Source organism: Nothoprocta perdicaria, unplaced genomic scaffold (genome assembly GCF_003342845.1).
Source record: "Nothoprocta perdicaria isolate Ctin4 unplaced genomic scaffold, notPer1 scaffold_3, whole genome shotgun sequence".
Taxonomy (NCBI): Eukaryota; Metazoa; Chordata; class Aves; order Tinamiformes; family Tinamidae; genus Nothoprocta; species Nothoprocta perdicaria.
This window is the reverse complement of record NW_020455532.1, coordinates 6,740,943-6,765,141: the sequence shown is the minus strand read 5'-3', so window position 1 is coordinate 6,765,141 and position 24,199 is coordinate 6,740,943. Positions and strand designations below refer to the sequence as shown.

At 43.8% G+C, this 24,199-nt stretch overlaps 1 protein-coding gene across 2 annotated transcripts in view; it reads right to left on the bottom strand.

Annotated features, from left to right (window-relative positions):
* Positions 1-2,862: 2,862 nt before the first annotated feature.
* TSHZ2 (teashirt zinc finger homeobox 2) overlaps positions 2,863-24,199 on the bottom strand; it is an 84,629-nt gene continuing 63,292 nt past the window's right edge. Inside the window, exons 2-3 of one of the 2 annotated variants that reach the window (XR_003249850.1) lie at positions 10,379-10,799; positions 2,863-2,969 (exon numbers count right to left, since the gene is read on the bottom strand). Coding sequence is in view for 1 of the 2 variants with exons in the window: in XM_026042128.1 (XP_025897913.1) it covers positions 10,798-10,799 (2 nt within the window). In the remaining variant the exon portion in view is untranslated. Of the gene's footprint in view, positions 2,970-9,974; positions 10,800-24,199 lie in introns of those variants that run through there. The other variant, XM_026042128.1, reaches the window with a different exon arrangement.

Genomic DNA, 24,199 nt, shown 5'->3' with positions numbered 1-24,199 from the left:
TCTGGTGAAGTTTGTAGGAACAAATGGGAGATAGGGACAGATAGATCCAGTATGAGTTGGGAAATCAGCAAATACTTTGTTTCTGATAATTCTGGAAAATTGGGAAATATCTTGATTTGAGGCAGAAAAATTGCCCTCTTTCCCTACCCTCCTCTCTTAACATTGAATTTTTGGAAGCTTAACTGCAACCTCCTCCTTCAGCAAACACCTCCATGTGTCTGGTGAAGCCCCTTCCCTTCTCTGCAATATCCGGGCTGTCCATCTGCCCTGGGCCTTGCACCAAGTTGGGTTAACTCCARATTTGTCAATTCTTGTGTCTTTCTGCTTCACCTTTAGTGGCGAGTTTGGGTTTGTTTTCCTGTCCCCTCTGTACCCTTAGGGCAATGTTTCTGTCCCAGCAGCTCTTGTGAACCTTCCCAAACCATCCTGGCTGATGCTTTGACAGCATCTGCTCTCAGGTGGAAAAATTTCYGTCCCTATAAGGATTTTTGTTGTTTTCCTGATTGCCTCCAAAAGCCTGGGCCCATCAGCTTTAAAGCATTAGCATGATTGTTTGCAGATGGACTTTTTTTACATAAAAGATCTGGTTTCCCCCTCTGCAACCCGCTGTTATGGCTGGTTTYGATGCTCAGGGGCTTCTCATTTTGCTAATTCAGCCTGACTGTGCTCAGGGAATGGGTTTAGCCAGAGCTATTGATATTTCATTAGTTACTTCAGAAAAAACAAGCAAACAAAATCCTCAAACACGTGTAACATTGGTCAAGTCTTGTTAACTAAGTGGAAATATTGGAATGTCCCAGTACAAATAAATGCCCCCTTTTTTTGATCGTTGGCTTTTTGCTTCTTTGTGTCAGGGATTTTGGGTTGGAATTGCAATTGAAGCCCAGTCTTGGGATACCTGGATGACCCCTGAATTGCAGTGCATCTCAGAACTGCACCTCGGGGAATTTCACTGTGACAATTATAAAATAACGATCAATGACAACCTCCCAGCAAAAAGCGCTTTTTTGGTAGCGAGCCAACTGTATTAACTGAGGAACTATAGCAATATTTGCATTACCATAAATTTGAGTATTACCGTAAAACTTGCATCCCTTTCCCTAGGGCCCTGGGCTTTATTGCTTTTATCTAATTTAATGTTTCCTTTGCAGTAGCACCTGAACTTTCCAACCTCGGGACTCAGCCCTGTTGTAGTTGGTTACTGGAAGAGCAAACAGTGAGCAGATGGTCAGAAAGACCAACTCAAGTGAATTGCTAATATTTGGGTATGAAGATATATACATATATATATTTATAAAAGAATAAGSAAGTAGTGTTCTGGAAAGTGGGTCTAGGCTATGCTGGGATCTTTAAATGCTGCTTCAAGGGCTCAGGTGGCTTTTGCAGGACTCTGGAAGAAGGGACCACAAGGGCTGCCTGAGGTTGCCCATCTCGTGCTCATGCTCTGCCTCACAAAGCCCAGGTGCCCTCTTTGGACTCACTRCCTCAACCGTAGGGTGTCCAGCAAATGGAGCAGAGTTGAATTTATTCCCAAATGACTGAATAATGTCCTAGTCCTGCTGGACATAAAGCCTGGTAAAGCACCTGGCCAGCTGCCCTAAGGTGCCTGTCATTTGTCTGTCTGTTCTTTGGCCGAAGGCTATCGCCAATTCTTGGTATCTCCAAGAACTCAAATAATAACAGTAATAATGCAGCTCTGCACCCTTGGAATAAGCGGGAGCAGCCCTGGGGGTCAGGCGTGGRGCCCGCAGGGAGCCAGGGCTCGGCCGGGCCGGGCCGGAGCCACTGCTCTCACCGGAGCCGCGGGCTGGAGCGCGGCCAGCGGGGCCAGGCRGAGGCCCGGGGCCCATCTGCAGGGAGCCAACCTGTATTGGCAGACAGCAAGACAAATGGGATGATCTAATAGTCCTTTTCCATCTCTTAAGTTTTATGATTCATTTGTTATTTTAGCCATCTCTCTATATTGCTTTATTTTACCCTAGAGGGGTTCCTTGAAATGTGTGCAATATATTCCTTAAAAAGAAAAAAAGTCACCTGAAAAAAAAGGATAGTAAGTGGGCACGGTGGGATGGCGAGGCCTTGACTGGTGGGTGCTGAGCAGGGGAGACTAGGGGACTGTTTGCTGCAGCTGTGGGGCGAGGGGTGCCCTCTTCCCAGCTCATTCCTGACCCGGCACCAGYCCTGGTGTTCCTCAGGATTCGGGGATATTGGCAGCTCCATCATGAGCGGCACCACAGAGAGCCCGTGTGAGGAAGGGCCACAAGGAGGCCTGTGCTGGGGGTCYGCACGGGACGCTGCAGCCAACTTGACCTTTCCTTCTTTTTGTCGTCTTTTAAAAACTCTGATGCTGATTTGAGGGCCGGGGGCCGCCGTGGGTGCCGAAGCAGCCGCGTTCCTGCGGTTTGCACGCACAGCCTCACCGGGTCGCGCTTCCCCTTCCTCTGCCGAGAAGGGAAAGGGGAGGGAAGAAAGAGTGAAAGGAAAGAAAAACCCACACAAAAATCAATCCATCAAATGTCATTACAGATTTATTAAGCCTGATGTAGAAAGACTTTTAACAGTAACTTCTTCAGAAAGCATAAAAAGAGCACTTCTGTTCAGTCTTGTGCTTTGAAAATCTAAATATATTTTTATCATATAAATAATTCTTTTCATGTTTTAAGTGCATCTGTTTTTTTTTTTTCTTCTTCTTCTTCCTTTTCAAATTTCCATTTTACAATTGGCCAAAACTGAAGTCTGCATTGACTGAAATGAAGCCATTTGCAAAGCTAATGATGTTGTGCAGCACGTCTGTGGCGAGCGCTATCAGCTCGATTTCAGGAAGGTAGCTCAATGCGCGCAGCATTAGCATGGGGGAGAGCCTCCAGCAAAGCCATAATTGAACACACCCAAGTCCTTAATGTCTGCAGTTGGGTTTCCTGATGCAAATTACGATAACATTTCAGATGTGAACAGGCGCTTTCCAATAACTGCAGTGGAAAAGAGACATTTTATGCCACAAAGGAAAGAATTACCATGTTTAAAAATGTAAATAATATATGTATAGAAACCTTTTTTATGGAAATGAGGCATTCAGGATTATGTGAGCAGTTTGGGCTATTTTTTTTTCCCTTTTAAACACAACAGATAAAGATGTGTGATCTATTATTCAGGGCTTTAATTACAGTTCTAAAACTGCAGTGGTTTTATTTTTTTTTTTTTAATCCCTGGGCATAAAAAGTAATGTTTTCTGTGGTAAAGTTGAGGGATTCTTTTTTTTTATTACACAATGTATTTGCCATGGTGAAAATGCAGAACACAAGAAAAAAAAAATCACCGTTGACAGAACTCAATGCTGCGAAATCATACACAGAAATACAACTTAAATGCATGGGAATACAGTTGTCTTCCTGTAAATCAGAAAAGGCCTTAGATAAATAGGTTTGACCTGATTTAAATTTAATGAGATACATAGTCCTGATTGTTAATAATTGGTTTGGGGGAACCCAAAACAATAAAAGCAGTAATCTCCTCTAGTATAAATTATATGAATTTATTTAGCAATCAACCAAAGAAGAAAAATGCCATTAACATTTTGAATTTGTTTAGTTTAAGTTAGTTATAAGCAAATAATTGGAAGCAAAATTGCCAGCTAGGCTCTGAGCAAGGCAGCAAGAAGCGGGGAGCTGCGATGGAGCGTTCGCACCACGAGGTGGTACAATCCGCCCGGCAGAAAGGGCTTTTTCCCCCTGTAAGGACCATTCATAATCATCAAAACCAAGTGAAACATGGTTTTGATTAAAACAGCCTGTTGGCTCAATAATCTTAGTAATTTTAAAAACATCCTTAATGTGGAAGAAGAACACTGCAATGTCAGAAATGGCCTTGGGGCCCATTATAAACAGCAACAAAATAAATAAGGAGGAGAAATGAGAGGTCATGAAAACAAAATTAAGCTAATGTTTCAAATTTTGACAATTATGAATTGTTCCTCTAAGAAGACATTAAAAAATATTCAGGCACTATTAGATAAAATACAAAGAGAATAATTGTACATGTATGAGTTTTCCCGTGGGACTCAGCATGCTTTAAAAGCGAAATTTGCCTTAGATTTCCCCTCTCCCCCCGCCCCCCGTTATAGCCAGCRACTGGGCAGGTCTCATGCAAACACAGACTTGCTTCTCGTGGTTCCTCCAAAAACTCAGCTCTAATTCCTTTACGGACCATGATGACCAAGAAAAAAAAAAACAAATAAATGGAAAAATTACAAGCATTGTTTCTATACAAAAAAAAAATATATATCCCCTCTCATGGACCCATTTTTGTAGGAAACAGAAACAAGCAAATATAACAAAATCTGTGTTCATAACATGGCAATATAGTTAATATATACACGTATGTACAGTATAAAAATGCGTCAAAGGTGGAAGTTTTCACCCGAACAAGCGGTGGTCCTGGGAGGCCGCGCGCCGGGACCCGCGCGGTGTCTGTACAGCCGGTGCCTGCTACAAAACCGGGACGTTCGGCGGACAAAGTCACCTGGAGGTCTCGCCGAGAGGAGTCCCTTCTGCATTATTAATATAAAAAATGTGTTTAATCTTTCCTTTTTGCGATTCATCGTATATATATATATATATATACACACACACATTGCTTTTTTTTTTTTTCAAGAGAAGCGAACTTCTGATTTGTGTTATTTTGTAGGAACAAAACTCTCGCGCCAACACTGCGGGTCACGTCCGTAACCTGAGGATGCTGCCGATGACAAATGGGGCACTGCAAGCGCTGGGGCACAACTGCCAAACATAAAAGTGGGACCACAACCTGTTTTAAACAGGGGCAGGTCTGTGACGACTCCTGCTTATGTATTCAGGATATTAAAAAGCAAAGCAAATGCATGGAAAATTAAAATAAACTCCCAATAGCATCCCAACAAAGGGAAAGAYGAGCTGCCTGAGGACGAGACACAGGGCATATTGCAGCAGAGACAGGGGACAGAGAAATACCCTGAGCAAAAATGGGCTGTTTGCTGTCACYGTTTGCCGCCTGTCCTGCACGTCCCAGTGCTGGCTGCACAGCCCGGGTCCTGCACAGCCGGCCCGGCGGGACCCGCTGCTGCCGTGGGACCCGCTGGCCGGGGCCAAGCGCTGCCTACAGGTGTTCGTAGAGCTGCACATGSGTGTATGGCTGTGCATAGGTGCATGSGTGTATGGCTGTRCATAGGTGCATGGCTATGCATGGGTGCACGGGCTGTAGGGCTGCGTGCGGCGCTTAGGAAGTGAAAACACGGGAAGCTCTCTCGTTCGCAGCCACCAATGGAGGGCTGCAAATGCAGCATCACCTGGGGCCGGGTTCAGCCGGGTTCAGCGCTGTGAATGAAAGAATTTGTTGTCTTTGCTTAGGTCCAAAAAAAAAAAAAAAAAAAAAAAGTCGTGGGGGGGACATGTTTGCACAGCTAGATGGCACAAACTTCAGCAGAGATGTACGACCTGCTAGGCTTCGTGTTTAAACTGTTTTCTCAAGGAGGACTTTTTACAAAGGCCTGAAGACATTTCATGAGCTGAGCCTGAAGAAGAGCGGGAAGTTTATTACTCTGCAGTAAGTCCAGTGGTACAGCATGTTGTAAAGGAYTCTCAAAGAAAATATTGTACAGACACTTTGGTACCAGGAACAACAGTGTCATCTTAAACTACTCTTTAACATTTTGCCAGCAGTTAAAACAGGGGTAAAAGTGCTGGTCCTGGTGCAGACAGGGCCCAGCGAAGCCGGAGCAGCTGCCCCAGGGCAAGGATGCAGATGGAGACCGAGGTGGTCCCTGCAAGGTCGGGGCYGGCCGGGCAGCTGCGAGTCGCTCTGCAGGGCGCCGAGGCCGTTGTCAGCCCTGCAGAGCCATTCGGGGGCTCTTTATGGTTTTGGCATCTGTCGTTTTCCTCCAGCAGACCACTAGAGAGCAAAATCCTCCATTCTGTGTGCTTGTACCAAATACCAGCGATTGCAGTAGCTAATTAAGAAAAACAAAATCCAGGAAGCTCTTATTTCTGGATAACTATCTAGTGCCATCGAGGTAAGGACTTGCACTGACTTCAGGTGCTYATAGATGAGCTGCTCAGCTTGACAAGACGTGCATCCAAACCTGCCTTTGGATGCACATCATCTCGTCCTTCAGTTACCAACTCCAAAATTACACTTTCCTTTGGGATCTAGCCTCTGCTGCATGAGAAGGACCCAGTTTAGGATTGACACCCATCCTTACGAGCTTCTCAGCACCTCTGATAAGATATATGGGTCTCCCCGAATTAACTTGTGTGGCGGCCGGTCTTTCTCGGCGGAAGGCAGCGACGCTCCAGCAAGGCAGCAGTCCTGGGAACTGATGGAGAGCTGGGAATTGAGGCCAGCGGTGTCAGCGCCCTCCCCCTGGGACTGCAAAACCCAGAGCGAGGCGGCTCTGCAGTCACTTTGGGGGCCAATACAGGGGATTTGAACCCCCACGTGGCTCCCTGAGCACACCAGGGCCGGGCACATCCCCGCGGCGCTGCTTCAAAATATAGCGTGGTGGTTACAGCAGTGCTCTTGCTTGGGGACAGATGGCCCGCAAAGCCTGCTGTAATTGCAATGTATTGATCCGGAATCTGTGATCGATACAGTCTTTATAGGGAGAATTTTAAATATAAATGGCATCGTATATTTGTTCGCAAAGGCCAAAGCCCTCGGTGGCAGAGCCACGGAGCGGAAGCAGCTCCGCACCCGGGGTTGGGGGCAGCAGGTGCCAAAAAAGTGTTTCACAGCCTTGTGCCCCTTGTGCCTCCTCCACAGGTGGGAGCGAGCCTAAAACACAGCCAAGAACGAGCCCTTATAAAGGAAATCCCTTCCTGGAGCTCTCACCCCAGCCCAAAGCCGGCTAATTTTGCCCTTTCCCTGACAGCAGCCCCTTTGCAAGCAAGACCTCCCCCTCCAGCCAAGCACCTGCACAGGGGGTGAAGCGGCCGCGGGACACAGCACTTTATCAGCATATGATCAGGGAAAGGGAAAAAAAAAGAGATTGGAAATCAGGGAAACAATCTCTGCTACATAAATGGACCAGAGTTGACACAATAGCTTGTAAAAATCGCTTGGAAGGCCTCAACCCCTATCATGTTAATATATAATTATTGATTTTTAAAATGACTTCTCATCTCCTCCATGATCTCTGAAAAAAGCTAGGGAGGTCAGTCTTGTAAATACTTTTACAAGTAGGTAATAAAAATCACGATGAAGCCACATTGACAAGTAATTACTGGGTAGGTTTGTTAGCTGATTCTCCAAGTTCGTTGGTTTTTTTTTTTTTTTTTTTTAAACCAACAATTATTATTGTACTAATGACAGCCATTTTTAAAGTTAAGTGTCCTTCTCCCTCTCAGCTTAAATAATAAGGGTCTGGAAAAAACACCTGAGACTAATCTACTGCAATGCTTATATATTAGGCACCAAAGAGATGCTAATTATGTCTCTCCCTCTTAAAATAAATCTTTCTTTTTTCTTTTCTTGTTTTTTTTTTTTAAAGGTGATATGGCTTATTTTGACATGTATGGTGGCAGGAAGGGAGCTACGGTTTCTGAATAAATCTCTCAAAGCAGTGTGCGAGGGTAACAATTCTTACTGCTTTATTGCAGCGCAAGAGCATAAACAGCTTGGATATGTGGTGTATCAATATGCCACTTGTTAATAAGCAAGGATGTGAATCATAAATATTCGGCTGTTTGATCACCAGGCTTTTAATTAATGTTTTGATGATCTCCAATAAGAATAAAAGTCAGTACGATAGATATTGAGTAGATACGACAGAGAAAAGATGCAATGATTTTCTGTGTTACCTGATTTATATGACAGATAAACTATCAACTCATCCAGTTTCATACACAGAAAGAGAGAGGAGAGGCGCACATTTCCCTTTTTTATATTGTATTGTAAAAAAAATAAAAAAAAAATCACTTAATTCAAATGTGTATCTAAAATGTTCCCAGAGGATAGCGATGCAGGCAAAATAATCAAGGTTTAGCACTGCGTAATAAAGGTTTGTGGCCAGATCCGGAATGAGGGAGCTGCTCCCGCGCAGGAGCTGCTTTCTGGGATAAATCATGGTCCGTCTCCGGTGGGTGGGAGATGCCAGGGGAGGCCGGAGCCGCCGTGGGACCTGCAGCCCCGCGCCAGGATGAGCAGCGGCGGCTCTGCCCCCGGTCCTGGCGGCCGCGCTGGGAATTTGGCCTCTCGGATGCYGGAATAAGCAGCACGTTTTCCTAGAGGATGCAGAAGCGTGGGGAAAGGGGAGGGGGGAAAGCAGCCGGAGTTTCTCCCAGGTGGAAGCGGTGGCGCTCGGCAGGCCCTCGCCTTACGTAAGGGCCCCTAATAACTCCGCGCTGCGCTGGGCAATTTAACAGCTTCGGAGAGCCTCGATGCTAATGCATTGATTTTGCTTTAATAGAATTTTGTTGTCAATGGCCAGTGCTCAGCACGACGCAGGCTTCAATCTTAACCCATCCGAAGGCTCTGCTCATTTCCAGTTGAGCTCCGTTCGTTTCCAGTTGAATAGGTTAAGCAAAGACAGACCTCACTGTTCTCAATTCACTTTATGATCCTCCCATCATAAAAAATAATATCAGCACCTTGCTTTTCATGTCAGAACTACATTTGAGCTGCTATTCCCTATGCCCATGAGTAAATCCCATAAAAGCCGCCCCGTTGTACTGTCGCTATTTTTCCTTGTGGATGATTGATTGATGGATGAGTGCTGACACTTCAATGAAGCTATTTCGACTGCCATCTCAATCCGATGATGTGAGGGGTATATTTTCTGTCCATGCCTCATTACTTCAGAATGACATTCCTGGAACTTCATTTACTTTTTCCCTCCTTCCCTCAAGCGCCATATTTTTTCCCATCTAGGTTATGCATGCCATAAAAAAAGCAATTTGCTATTATATGTGGCATAAGGGCAACACTTTCCCTAGGAGGTAAATAAGAAGGGCCTTTTTTTTCTCCTCCACGTTGAGTTTAGGGATCATGTCAAAATTTCCCAAACAGCACCAGAACAGGCCCATCTGTACCCGCGGCCGGGAACACAATAAGCATATTTAGTCTGATTTTGCAAATGCAGCACTTCAATTTTCTCCTTGAACATCTAAAAGGAAAGCACACCCCAAAGCCCTCTCACGTTTGAGAAAGATCCTCTTCTCCAGTTTCTGCCTAGCATACTTTGAATACTTCATCTGTAACGGAGCAGCGGTTTACAACTTGATCCAGACTTATTTTTCCTTGGAGGATAAGGAAAGTTCATTTGTTAAATGCCGAGACGGATTTGTCTACTGTAGGTTGCTTGAGTTGCAAGGAAATGCTCAGCTGAGTAAAGCGGCTGCGCCTGGTTTTCCAAGCAGTGCACTAGGTAACGGGAGGTTTGCAACACCAAAATACCCGGAAAGATTTTCCGAGGGACCTGATTTTAATCTGTGTAATACTGTATTCCCGTTAATAATAATGTATAATTAAGACATCCGTTAAAAATCCATAACGTTAATTTAATGGAGAAAATCTAATACAGTTCTATTGGAATTTTTACGTTAAATTAACTTTAACGGGCTTTTAATGGATGTCTTAATTAGATCTCATTATTAACGTGAATATTCCACAAATTAAAATTGGGACCTCGAAGTTTTAATGAAAAAAGTTACAAGAACAAATTTCCAATTGCCACCGTTTTAGCCCCTTTCTCACCAGGTCTCTGTTGATTTTAAAAGGCAGCTGTGCTTTAAAACCTGCAAATACCAACGGCAGCAGATAGGCCAGGGAGATAGCAGGAAGGCCAGGTTCTGATCTCATTTGCAGTGGCATCAATCCAAAGTAACTCCCTGGACTACAACAGAGATATTCAGATTTATACTCACGTAATGGAGAAAGGAACTCTACTTGTACTCTTTTATATCTATATATAGATATTTATATAGCGATATTTATATATAGATATACCTATATTTATATAATGTTCAATAATCTAACAATAGTGCTTTTGTTTCAAAACCGCTCCATCGCATACGTCTCCTCATAAACCGTAATGGAGATTTAAATATATATATATATATCTGAGGAATAAAACAAACTGAAAATAATCCCTTTTAAACAAATCTTTGGCAGCAACATGGTTAAGCATAACTATTTGAACAACTTGCACAGAAGATTAACATTGTTCAGAGGTTTTTTGGCTCAGAATCTGTTTTAACTTAATAATTCTTGTACTTATGGTGATGTATTGATCCCTAGTGCAATGACTGGATTGGGCAACCCAGGTGCAGCAGTAATAGCTGCACTGAATAGAAACATTTCCTTTAGACAAACTATCCCAGAGGGGTTGTAAATAGGAAATGGACATTACCATGAAAAGTAAAGCTTCCAACACGACTGCATCTTGTGTAGCACGCTTGGACATTAAACTATGAAGATTTTTTTTTTTCCTGTCAAGTGTTACAAATTGACGAAATAAGTACATCAATGTTCTCAGTCATTATCTTACTTCAGTGGCACTTTGTTTTAGTGACAGCAAAAAGGGACAGTGGAGACCAGACAGCCCCAGCGCAGTTTATCAATGAAAATCTAATATCGTCCATAAGCAGGGGAGTGGAAATCAATACTTCATTACCAAATTGTTAGTGAGGATGAAGAAGAATAGCTGGAGTTTTTTTGGCAGTCTTCTCGGTACGGGTTGTGGCGAGTTCAATGTCAGGATCGGAGTGACACGGAGAGACGGGCTGAGTGCGGGAAGCCTGGGCTGGAGAGCTGGAACTAAGGCATGTGTCCTGCAAGCACAACAGGAGAAACACAATAAGAAAAAGAATAATTATTATTTGTTGATCATGCTTGCAGGTTTTTTTCTGAACACGTGTTTTTTCTCTGTAGTAATTTCTACTAAAGAGCCAGCTTGGCTTCACGATGCTTGCCCTTAGGTGACAAAAAGATAAAGATGCAAGAATAAGAGAAAAAAATCCCTAAGTCTGTAGGTGCTATGGGATACACGGGTAAATTCTAGGTGGGCTGGAACCTGCTGCACTGAGTACATTGCTTTGCACCTCTTTTTTTCCCTCCTGTTGGCTGAACCCATTCAATACAAGGCACCTAATCCTGCAACCATGAGGGAGCCTCACACTGAGCTGGATACCCAGGTGTCCACGTTGTGTTTAAATCAACGTCTATCACTGCCTGCKGCAGCACCTCCCCTCCCTTGCATTAAAAGCCTCCATCCTCCTGTGCAGCCTTTCTGCGGCTCTGGGAAGTGCTAAGTGGCCAGAGCTGTTAAGTTGCTTGTGCAGAAAGGCGGAGGGTGCTCGTTTTACTTAATTACAACAGGTGAGTTTAAAAGTTCAGCTCAAAGTTTAGTGCTGCTTCACTCATAACCTGGGAGAAGGAGCCTGAGAAAAGCAGAAGGGGAAAAAAAAAGTGGAAAATTAAGGTGAGAAATGAAGTAGGGAGTAAAATAAAGTGAAAGTCAATCTGCAGACAGAAAAAAAAAAAAAAAAAAAAAAAAAGTATAGCAGCCAGCAAAAGAAATACGTAACTGAGAAATATCCTGTGTGTTCAAGGCCACGTATACTTCAGCAAACACAACACAGATCTTGTGTTGCTCCCTGTATGCTGGCTAAATAAATGGGAAATTCAGTAGTAAATTAAAGTAAAATAAACTTTTGCATAAAATTCCATAGGAAAACAAAAAGGTTAACTGACTCCACGTTATTTARTTTGCTGTTTGGTTTGTTTGATCTTCACCTTTCTGGTTTTCACAGTGATGCTGAGTTTTGCATTGGCAACCTGGACCTGCTATGGAGAAATTGCTGGATGGAAAGAAGAGCTTTTGGCAGGTAAATGGAGAGATTTTTGGCACTCGAGAATGCAAGGAAGTCGGTTTGAAATTGTGGTGAATACTTTAGGTCATTATTTCCACTTAAACTATATTAAAAACAATCCATGTTGACACATTACAATGTTGTCTTTAGGTTCCAGAGGTAATGCTCCAGAGCAATTCACACTTTGCAAAGCTATTGTTTTTCCCTACAAAAGGACAAAGCTATGTCARTTTATGCCTTGCTTAAGTTTTAAAGAAATCCTGAAGTCTTATCACTGCAAAGTTGGGCCTGAAAATATAAACCAGCTGGGTGAGATCCTGCAGTGAGTCTCTCAGTTACAGAACCGCCTTCTGCAGATGGGCCGAGGACCAACTGCAGAGCTGTCACAGGAAATTTGAGTCTTACGTTTTTAGGTAGGTTTTGTAGCACTAACCAAGATGGAAACCCACCTGTGGCACACGCTACTCGGGTCGTTCCTTGGGGTATCAAGATCTCTAGTGGGTCTGAGGTGCAGCTCATGAGTGCTGAAAATCAGGCAGGTCCCGCRCAGGCGGCATGAGGTGGAGCAGCTTCGGCAAGAGCTCTCCATTAACTCACTACTACCTCCAGATCGTTGTTTGGACAATTAAGCAGCGTGTAGTGTGACTGAAAGCGCAAATTCTGGGAAGGAATCATGATTTGAAGTGAAGCAACTGGTTCCCTGCCAGCGGGAAATACTTCTCTAGGGCTTGGGTTGGAAAACTGCAAAGCCAAACTCCCGATTCCTTTCCCTTTCTCTTCGCTGCAAGGAAGATCCTTGGGCTCTTGTATTACACTGTGACCAGCTGTAAAATCAGCTTAGTAATATTCCTGGCTGCTCCTACGTCACAAGGGAAATGCACGCAGAGAAACATTAAGGACTCTCTTAGACTTCCTTGGCAAAGTCCTTCAAAGGGAGATTAGTGAGGGCCTGGATCCACGTTAAGCTCTGCTGGCAACAGCGCCGGCTGCAGAAGTTCGTGCCCCTTCCTATCATGTCGAGCCCTGGCCACAGCCAGATACAGGGAAGGGTGGAAACCTCTTAAACTGGTTTGGCTGCTGCTGGAGAAAGGACAAAGAAAGGACAAGCTGGAGCTAGAGGCCCTGGAGCTGAGGGGAGGCCTGGCTGTACCACAGCATCGAGTGGTTGGGTCTGAGGAGCCACTCGCGACGACTTGAGCCCCAGCTTCCAAACACTTGACTAATGGCGACATCCATGCGTGACTAAGATCAATGGGGACTTGGCATCGATTGCAATGGGTTGAATGTCTCCCCCTGAGGACTTTTGCCCAACTCCATGCTTGGTGCTGCAGCGATGTCACTGCAGGCTGGGACAGGACRTTGGGAAATTAATTAGTGCAAGGCCGGATCAATAAGGGTCATAGCTTATGTATTTCATTATCAYGGCTCTAAGAGATTTGGGGAGTATGTGGAGAGTTTGTCACCCACAGTTGGGGGCATTGTGGCTTGGTGTTCAAATAGCACTTGATGGGCCMAATTTATTGCAAAGAAGTTCAACTTGCACCATAAAGAAAGCTCTATCATTTTAATTACGGTATTAAAAAAATGCCGTTGAGGATGTTCAATATGCTGGTCTTGTGCAGCCCATGCAGATTATCAGATGCAGATATGGAAACTCCGCTTTTATTTAACATTAATTATCAAGCCCTCAACAGAGGTATCTACTTTCACGTTRATGTGCCAGGACTCGGGCCTCCTTCCAGCAGCACCTTCCCACTCCTCATGCCGGGCACATCTTCCCCTCGTCAGTGAAACCACCCTGTGAAACACAGCTGTGACACCCTCGAAACGGGCACTCAGGCCCCTCTGAGTCACTTTATCGCGTCCTGTCAGGCTGGTGGGATCCTAGCAGTGGCCATGGGCAACTCTGACCCGTCCATGGGAGCCCAGGGTTCAAATCCGGCCGCGCGGCGCCCGCCCTGCTGCATCACAGGCTCCTGGAAGGCCAAAGAGAAAGATGCAGCCAGTCTCTTTGTGGTTACCAAACGCGTTATCTYGAGATGTCGTTTCTGACCTACTTTTGCTCGATTTTTACAGCAGCAGAAAATCTGTTTCTTAAAGAATCATGCTCACATTCACAATACCTAGGTGCGGAGAACAAGGAAGTCTGGGTATATTTTGTTTCATTGAGGACTCCTCTCACCATGAATTACAATATTATAGACTCTAAATGTGTTCTCGTTACCCGTAATTATAACTAAAATTAYATCAATCTGAACAGTAACTACTCAGATGTTTCATCCTGATTTTAAGGAACATGCTCTCTAAGTTATGTCTGCCCATCCATTTTAAAGCCTTGCAGCTGGAATATTTTTTCCAGAAGGTCATTTAACAGCACATTAAATAAATAAATACAACATAGTTATTTCAGAAAGTGCTTTCTTATGAGAGAGGAGGGCACTTCGGGAGAGGTAAGAGAAACCATCATGAAAGTGAGTTTTTTTTCACTTCTGCCGTGTTCTTGYATGTGGGTTTTGCACCCACATGACTGCAGGGAAAGGCTCTGCAAGATGCCCACAGAATTGGGTCCCTCTGGCATGTTGTATGCAGGTGTATCCGAGTGGCGATGGACTGTGCTATGCACAGCACATGAAATATACTGCTGAACACCGGGGGACATGGGTTTGGGTGAGTGCATCAGGAGAGCCCATGGCCACCACTGCAGGGCCACGAGCCTCCTGGTCCAAGCAGAACAACCCGAGCTGTGACCGCAGCCACAGAGAACAGCAGGCAGGATTAAAGGTCTCCTTTATTGCAAAATGTGTTTCTGTCCTGTGATCTAAGTCTGCAAGAATGTGGGGCAAGATAATGGGAAAAAAAAAGGTGGGCTGCAGCTGCGATGAAGACGTCTATGCCTAAGTTTATGGAAACTCTATTTATTAAAAATTAAAGTCATTATGGTTGTACCTGTCTCCGAAAATGCTTTGTTGAAGATACTTCCTTATGAGGTAGAGGCCAAGGCCAGGCAAAAGACCTCAGAATTTCAGTAGCAAGATCAGGAGAGCTCACATCTGCAGCCCGTGCAAAGCACCTCATGTGCAGGGGAGCAAGGAAGTTACGCTGATTTACAGCAGCTGCTTGGCCTAACAGTCACAGGCTATAAAAGAAAAATTTCCTTGAAATCTACAAGGAAAAAAAGGAAAAAAGGCAGGACAACACAAACACGCTCCCACTTTCTGAGCTGAATATTATTGAGAACTCCTGGTGGCTGTTCAGATAATCCCASAGACTCAGAGTCCTCGGCAGTGACCCCAGCAGAGCGCAGCTCCAAAGCTCATGCACGTTAATACYGGGCATGGTGCAACCCACATGCAGGAGCTGTGAAGTTCTGGGCATGTGCAGATATGTGTGGACCAGTTGTGCCATCTGAGTGCTGCAAGAAAGCTGCAGAAATTCCTCTGCATGCATGTATATGTACACACTACATACKCACATGTATGCAGGTATATGTTTCTGCACAAAAGGCAGCCCAGCCAGAGCTTCTGAATACGTTTCCAGCTCACTAGGACTTCTAGACATCCCTGAACAAATACAGCCAGATCCGCCAAATCCACCTGAGCTTGTGAAAACGCTGACATCCGTTAGCCTGAGCAGTTCCCGGAGGGCAGACAGCTTCTGCCCTGTGCCGCTAGGAAASACACTGGGAGCATTTAAGAAAAACAGTGATGAGACACAACCACCCTGCCCGAGAGGGCTGAGCGAGGGAGCAGCGCCGTGGGGAGTGGGACCTGCAGCCCCTTGGGCTCAGCTCAGCAAGAGCAGTGGCTTGGGGTAGATGAACTCGGGCTAAAAATTGGGGGTTGCAGTGAAATCCTGGCCTTGCACCAATAGCGGGAATCCTAGGCCAGGATTTCACCGCTSATCTCATCTTAGGCCTCAAGGTGACGTAGGAGCCGCCCATGATCAGCAACATCAAACATACTAATATCAAACACAGGTGAGGCAGGCGCGGGGCGAGCGGAGCCCGAGCTCTCATGCCGAGGGCCTGGCCCGGTGCATCCGTGCGGATCGCAGCCTCCCAAGGGAAGGAAGAAATGAGCGAGCGTTTAATTGGTTGCTTTTCCTATAAATAAAGCATAGTCATCAAATCACAATGTATTTGAGAGCACATGTTATTGACAGCCTATTCTTGGAGAGGAAAAAAAAAAGTGGATTTTTTTGGCAAAGTTTCTCTATTTGCTAAAGATTAGATTGTTCATTGTACAGGGCACCATCTGCCCTTGGAGAGAGATTTAGTTGATGGCAGCTGCAACCAAAGTGTGGAAGATATAGCTGAATTTTTGGTTTCTTTTCAACTAGCAACTGTCATTACAGGTCACATGCAAACTGTGTCATTTTCTGTGACAAGCAGGTTCTGCAGACTAGGGTGCCTGCTACATTTTAAAATGCCACCTGTATGGATCCCAGAAGAGAAATAGCTTTTGTAATGCACCTTCAAGAGTGAATTTAAGCACAGATAAGACAAAGCAATTACGGTTCAATCACCTAGGCACCAGCGGTGGGTAGGAAYGGGGTTCAAGTGCTGGGCTTAGCGGGATAGATGTTGGGTTGACTGGTGGGTCACTTAAAGCTACATTTCCCCAAGTCATTTGGGTGCTTAAAATCCAAAATTGTCATCTGGAAGTGTTTACTGCTGCCTAACGCCACAATTGCCTCCTTGTTTCCCTTGTAATGTAATTCCAGGTTAGAGCAACCCCATGTTTTTCAGATCTGAAGAGAATTCATCCCACGGTGGGGAGATGCAGCAGGTGGGTGTCCTACCGCTCCAGCCAGCACTGCCAGGAACATCTCAGGATTCACTGTGAGCAAGTGAAGGACGCTGAGTTCCAGCCTCTGCTTCCACAATTTATTTTGGTATTTCACAAAAAATATCAGTGGCTAAAATGAGCACTTTGAATGGAGAATTCACAACTCTTCCCTTTTCCCTTCACAGCCTCACCATGCCGGTGGAGAATTATGTTCCCTTTCTCTGCTGAGCATAGTGGGAGGAGAGAATTTGCAGGTAGATTTTACGAGGATTAAGAAACAAAGCAAAACAAAAAAGCAACCCAAACCTCTTTGCTTTCATCCCTGCCTTGCTATGAAAGCGCCTTCATATTGCCAAGCTGGCTGACAATATTTCAGAGGGGTACATCACACAGAGCCTCCTCCGGAACGGCAGCACTGTCAGTGCCATGAAAAAACTATTCTCTGGATTTTACTTCACAAAGGTTTTGTCTAAAGCATTTCTATAGAGGGGGAARAAAAAGATTTTTGAAATTTGTGAGCCTCTCAACATTGCAGACAAGAATGAGTTCTGGTTAATTTTCTTCTGATGATTTCCACATTTTCTGCAAGAAAACAACAGCTACTATTGCCTTAAGACAGACTGAACTAGTTGTAACATGCCTAGATATAAGAAGAATTGCTCATGTGAAAGAATTTACAGGACATAAATTTGTTACCGAGCTTATTTTGTTCGGTTTAACTTTTTGCTCGTCTGTAACGTTTCATCATGGTAGAACGGGGTCATGTTTTGAAACAAACTGCCAGTAAATCTTGAACACAACTGGTGTGATTAAATCTACATTTTTGGGGATAAAAAGTTTTTTTTTTTTTTTTAGTAGGTAGAGGCTTGTCCTCGCAGCAAATTATTGTTGCTCAGTTTTGGGCACCAGCTGCTCCTGCTCTTTCTGAAGGCTCCATGCCCGTTCCAGATGCACCTTCGGGAAGTGCTTCCATTTTCTGTTCTGCTGAGAGCAGAAACACGTGTCAAACTTGGAGCTTTGCTTAGGTAGATTCACCAGGTTATTTACGTCAGTGATTTGATGGAGCTCAAGCATTTTCAGGATCAGGGCCTTTAAAGAGGCATCTAGAAAGATGTCTCAAACCCCAGACTGTGCTCATTTGGCTTATTTTGTGCAGAGAGCATTAACTGGCAGGCAGGGCCAGCTACCTGTGCAAGTTAGTGTTGAATACACTGTTTTCCCCTTCGCTTAGGAGGAAGCATTTAGAACACAAATTCCCACCTTAAATCCCTTGCCGACGCGCTCACTGCGAGCTACGAGTAAATCACCAACCCTGTAACGCTAGAACTGCACATGTTCTTCCAGCGCTGATTTATCCACAAAATATATCACATGCCAGCTACTTGAGTTAGGATCAGGGGAAGGTGGGAATCATTGGAGAGCAGGAGAAACTCCTAAACATAAAGAAAACCTCCCTGTTGTCTCCTCCGTGATGCTATTTTCTTGCCTCCTTGTGTGTGGAAAGGATGCTAAGATGCCAGGCAGTCGCTTTGAGGGTGCAAATGTTGGGTCCAGCCATGAATTTCCAGGCAAGCCCAGTCTCCCAGTTGCTGCAAAGTGTTTAGCAATGCCGGGTCACCAGGATTGGATATTTCAGCCCCGGTTCCATTGCCTTTGCGTGTCGGCACCTTGGAAAGCCAGGTAAATTAGAGTTGGAGAAAGGGACTCTGCATCCCTGAGTAATGAGGCTGGGAAACAGGGAGCACATTTTCCACTAGCTCATGTCTCACTGTATGGCATTCCGATTTCGTGACACTTCATAATAAATCATTGCTTATCACTCACATGGGAACATAACATGGTTCGAGTTAAGATTCGTTAGTGATTGTAAAGAAGAAACATGAATTGCTCCATATCAGGGCTTTTGGATCATCTCTCTGCCCACTGCAGGCATTTTTTTTTATCGGTATATTTACTGTAACTGTTGTTTAAAACATAAATAAAAAGCGAAGAACAGAAAATATGAATAATGAAAATAAATTTATTTGTCTTATTTATGTGTTTATGTAAGCATTTGGCAATTACTTTGCACAGCCGCCTGCACGCAGCATCACAGACTGCTGCACCAATGTAAGCTTCAAAGGCTGGGATTTTTATGTATAAATGTGTGTGTATAAAAATCAAAATGTCAATGCATTCAGATTCTAGAGAAGTTTCTAGCAGGTGCCTGATTTTCTAGWGCTAGGTTTCTGTTATTGTGTCTGCCATGGGGCAGAGAGGGTCTGATCTTGCTGCTCTCCCATGCTGGCACATACCCTGGCTGTCTGCTTATCCTGAATGTCCCCAAAGTGAAACTGCTGGAAAACATCCCTCTTTCAGCCTTGCCAGCCCAGCTGTGTGCTCAGGGATGGGGGAACGTGGGGTTGAGCAGGACGGATTTGGGGAATACTCTATACTGGGGACTGTTGAAGCTTATGGGTTTACAGATGAAATCAGTAGCGTGTCTTGGGGAAGGGTAAATTCATTATAAAACTGTCTAACTGAAAAAATGTGTCCCTGGAGCCTTGAGAAAAATAAAGAAAAAAATGTCTCCCCACCCCTCCCAAGTCTGTTCCTTCCCATTTGTTACGAATAGTCTTATAATTTCTTTTCTTTATCATTATGGTTTGATTGTGGGAGGTACCTAAAACTGTAGGATAACCCCAGAGAAATCAGATAAGGTAAATATTTACAGCAGCTATGGCTTTGATTATTCCCCCTTCAGTAATTTGCTATTTACTTTATTAATCAACTATATAACATGTCATTTCTACTGCTCCCTGGCTGAATAATTTCCAAAACTACAAATAGCTTTCTAGATAGTTGCCAGACAGACACAAATTAATACTTTCAGAAATTCTTCCTAGAAATATTCCCACGAACCATTTTTTTTTCACCTTAGAATTTTAAAAGAAAATAGACTGGGTAATAATAATAATAATGGGATTTTTTTTTGTTGTTTTAGGAAAAAAAAATCATGCGTTTGTTTTTCCAGGTAAATATTTTTCTTTTAACAAAAATACTAAATGCATTAGTGCTTAACTTTCCTGGAGCGAGTGGTCTTAAAAAACCTATGAGACAAGCAGGCAAGGAAGCAAGCATACAGTTAGGCGTTTTGTAGGATTAGGGACTTAATTTGGCAGTTACAAAAAGAAGAGACCTGATCTTCTTTTACGCTGGCAAATAATCCCCTTGATTTGTGGGACAACTTGTCGGACTGAAGTGGCATATGACCGAGGGACTGTAAATTCCCTGGCTGGATCTATCTGATCTCTCTCCCTGACGCACCAAATAGCCAGTGTTTGCGGTGGCACCGGGAGCTGTCCCTGATCTCCTGGGTCCTCTCATGAGTCCAAAGCATATGCAATAAATGCATCATGCATAAACATGTGAAATTCCCCAAATATCAAGCTTTTCAAAGAAGAACCCTGTTGTGGTAGAGCACAACAGTGGATGCAGTTATTATGTAGTGGATGCAAGTGGATGCAAGACATGACATTGTTATATATTACTTTTCACCTCCTACCAGTAGACAATTTCATATAAGAATTAAAACCTCCAGATCTTGACTCAGTAAAAAAAAAAAGATAGTTTATGCATATATTTACAATATGCATTGTATGGTCTTAACCATTGATATGGTCTTAACCTGACCTCACCTGCAGCAGCTGAGTGAATGGGATTATTCTCCATTTATTTTGGCTCACATTAAACAGGAGTTTTTGCCCCATGAACTCCCTATAATTTGTGTAAATTGAACCGCCTTTGTCAGTATTTTCAATATTTCTTTACAGAAACCATATTAAAAGGTATCACAAATGCCCCACAATATCATGGCTTATGTTCAATAAATGASGAATTATAAATTCTTTGTTGATCCCTCTTTTTTTTTCTTTCTGTTGCAAAATGGCTTAATAGCTATCCCAAATGGAGCCCAGGACAAGAGAGTGCCTCTTCAAACTGTTAAATCTGTTGCCAACCGTGCCTGGGTTAAAAACAGATATTGAAACATGGGAATAAATATTTGACAATGCTGTTAAGGCAACTTTGCTAACGATTTTTGAACAACCTCCAACTGAGGTCTAAATGTCTGCAATATCCATAAACAACTCTATACTGTCCAATTAGGGAGACAAAGACATACAGTCCTGTCAGGAAGATTTGCATGGCTAAGTGTCTGAGATCACAGAGACGATGAGGGATCGTTCGAGTGATGGGGGATGCACAGAACGGATGACTATCATTACGATATTACAGAGGCTTACACCTTCCCAATTACTGGCAGGATTCATTAATTACTGCAGCATTTCCCTAATAGAATCCTCTCTCTTTGGCTTATCGCTACCTTCCCTCTGTCTACGTAAACCCGCAACTCAGCAGTCGATCACCTATGAAAAATTAGATGGTGCAGCTTGTAGTGGCCTATTTAAAGTGAAAAGGCAACTGGAGAAGAAATAAGGAACCAAAAAAAACCAAAGGAGGTTGTAATGCAGATATGTGGGAGCCCCAAGAGCAGTGTTGGACGGGTCTGGAATTCTCTTGTTATTGAACTGTAGGAGGAAAAAAGCAGCGGCAGCTGAAGTGAGAAGCATCATGGTGGGTTTAAAAGCACAAAGAAAGCATTTCCCATAGGCGTGCGCACACACAAACTATAGACTGCAGATTGCAAAGCGACAATTACTTAAGGCCTGCGAGGCTGAAGTTTCACAACTAAGACCGGTGAATATTCCCGGGGCTCGATGCYGCCGCGCCTGCTCGGCCCCATTAAGGATAATGGTGTGAGCGTTTCCGTGCTGTCACCATGTTGCTATCAACAGCATTATCAGTATCAATCGCTTCTACAATTATGCACAATGGCTCTTCCTGCACAAAGACGTAGCAACCACCAAACACGCTTTCTTTTTAAATACACTGCAAAGAGCGTAGATTTCAATCCTTCATCTGTTCGCAGATGAAGCAACATTTCCAAATCATCACTGATAGCATTTTTTTCCTCCCTTTCTAAGGACGGCCAACTGTTCGCAGCGATTTCTATTACATTTCCTACCTATTATTTCATGTAATGGCATTCCTTAAATTTTAAATTAGCTTTGAAGAATAAAAATAATTGAATTCCTGCTGTTTTGTGTACATAGAGGGTGACAGGAGCTAATGTGATAATTTAAACTGTAAATGAGTCTTCACTTTGTGTTCATTAATTACAGCTAATTACTGAATTACAAACCTTCTTGGTTAGGCACTGTTATGTATTCATGTAGCATGTTGGATTTCCAGCTGGTAGAAAACTGTTTTATAGACTTACAAGCTGACACACCAAGCTACCACCGCAGCAAGTCAGTCTGAGAAATAAAGCAAGGGCGGGGGATGCACAGCGGCTCCAGCTCTGGGAATTCTATGAGGGATGAGAAAAAAACCCTTCAAATCTGAACCTCAGGTAAGTGTGTGTATATAATTGTGTATATAATTATAAAATATGTGCCGTGGTCGGTAGGGAGGAAAACAAGGATTTGAGCTGCTGCTCTGGGTGAAGAGCAGGTATCTGCTCCGCTGACACCTGTTTTACACCAGGGTTATTCCCCTGCTTTCAGCGGAGTTATTCTCTTTAGAGAGGAATATCAGTGAAAGGAAATGAAGCCCTTTCAGATGGGGCCAGAGCTCCTAGCACCAATTCTTCAGCCGCACTCACAAACAGCAGGGCTGTAATATAAAACTGAAAATCCAAGCAAATATGCATTGTATTCCATATGTAAGTGCTTATTGTGCCTTACCATGGGATTGTGTGTAATGCTATAGGGCTGTCTGGAGCTTTTACTCAAAGTTTTCTGCATTTATGGTTCTGTCCAAACTCCTCACCTGGATAGGTCTTTGTCTGCTGGTGTTTCGCATGAAAGYGCAAGCACCGGTTGAATCTCTCTCTGTGCAACGGGCAGGCAGCGGGAGCTCTGCCGAGACAGCAAAGCTGCAAAGCTCAGCACCCAGAGAGGAGCCAACGCAACCCCAAGACCAACCTACATTGCTGAGYGACACCTAGACAGAAAACAGCCTTTTCTCTGGTTTCACCTGCTTTTCTTTTCTCTGGTAACAAAAGAGGCCACAATATTCACACCAATCCGTGTTTCAATGCCAGTGAGATGATGTGGGCATGTTCTGGACCCAGCACATAACCCCGGGGAACCCAGCCCTTGCACATGCCTACGTGGGTATATCTCCTCAGCAGGGGGCAACAGGAGCTCRTGCTCAAAGCAACAGAGATTGCACAAAATAATTGAATAAATAATTTAAACATATATATAGTTAATTTTTCTATGACCAACTTGGCCTTCAAGGCTCAGGATTGGGAAGACGTCAATGAAAGGTGCTTTCCTGGGGTCCTGCCCTGAGGGTTTGGAGCCTAGAGTCTTCTCAGGAGATCAGTGTTTCATACAGTCTATAATTTAACTAAATAATATAAAAATAGCTAAAAAGGAAGGGTCAGATTCTCAGCTGATACAAAACTGTGTAGCATCATTAATTTCAGGAGAGTTATGTTGATTCACAGCAGTGGAGGATGTGGCTCAATATAATAATAAAGACTTTGATGAGAGGCCCCTGAAAGCTGCAACACTAGTGGGTGACTGCTCACATAAACACCAGGTCTGTGACAAGGCTTTTCTGCCGAAGAACTAGTCTGTGCCTTCAGGTTTAATAAGTCCCAGTCTTTTGTCCTTAAATAATCATTTTCATCTGGAGAATGGCAAAATGACTTGTCCTAACGCCAGTATAAATTCAGAAGTAGACTTGGCAATGGGATTCATGTCATGTCCTATTTCCTAATCACCTTCTCATGCTGCCTCTTCTCTTTTGGGGTACAAAAAGACKTGGGGAAACCAGGGGAGATGGCAGATGTGCAGGCAGAAATTCCTTTCTTCCTGGGGATAGTAGCTCTCTGCTATCATTCAATGATAATGACTTTCATTAATCTTCTGTAGGTCTTTTATCCAACCATTCTATTCACTCCACATATTCAGAAACCATTTAAATGCTACAAAATATTAAATAAAAATGAAAACTCCTCATATTGCATTTTAAAAATGTCACAAACAGTAACACCCTGCAACATGGTACCTACAGGGGCTCAACTTGACTAGAGAGGTCGGACTGCTGTACAGTGAGTTATCAACCACACTTTCTAGGCTGTCTCTCACCCAACTTGTTTTCACGTCTCACTCCTTTTTGAACTGACAGTCTCCAGCATGCAAATTTGCACCAAAACCAGGCATTTCAAACGTGCCAGAGAGAAGCAGGGGCCTCACACCTATTGGTAGATCAGTGCACCTAATGCCCTTTGGCTTTTTTTAGCATAAAGGCTGGTTACTCCATTAGTTGAACAACTTGGAAGAAATGACAAGGAACTAACAAGAGAGTAACACTGTATTTTCTATTTATTTTCTCCCGTTGCAATAGTGCTAATTAGAATGAGTAGTTCTTGATATGGTGCTTTGGGGAATGCTGATGAGGAGCACACAAAAGACTGAAGTGCCTCTTCTGCACAGCCTCAGAGGTAGCAAACGTAGC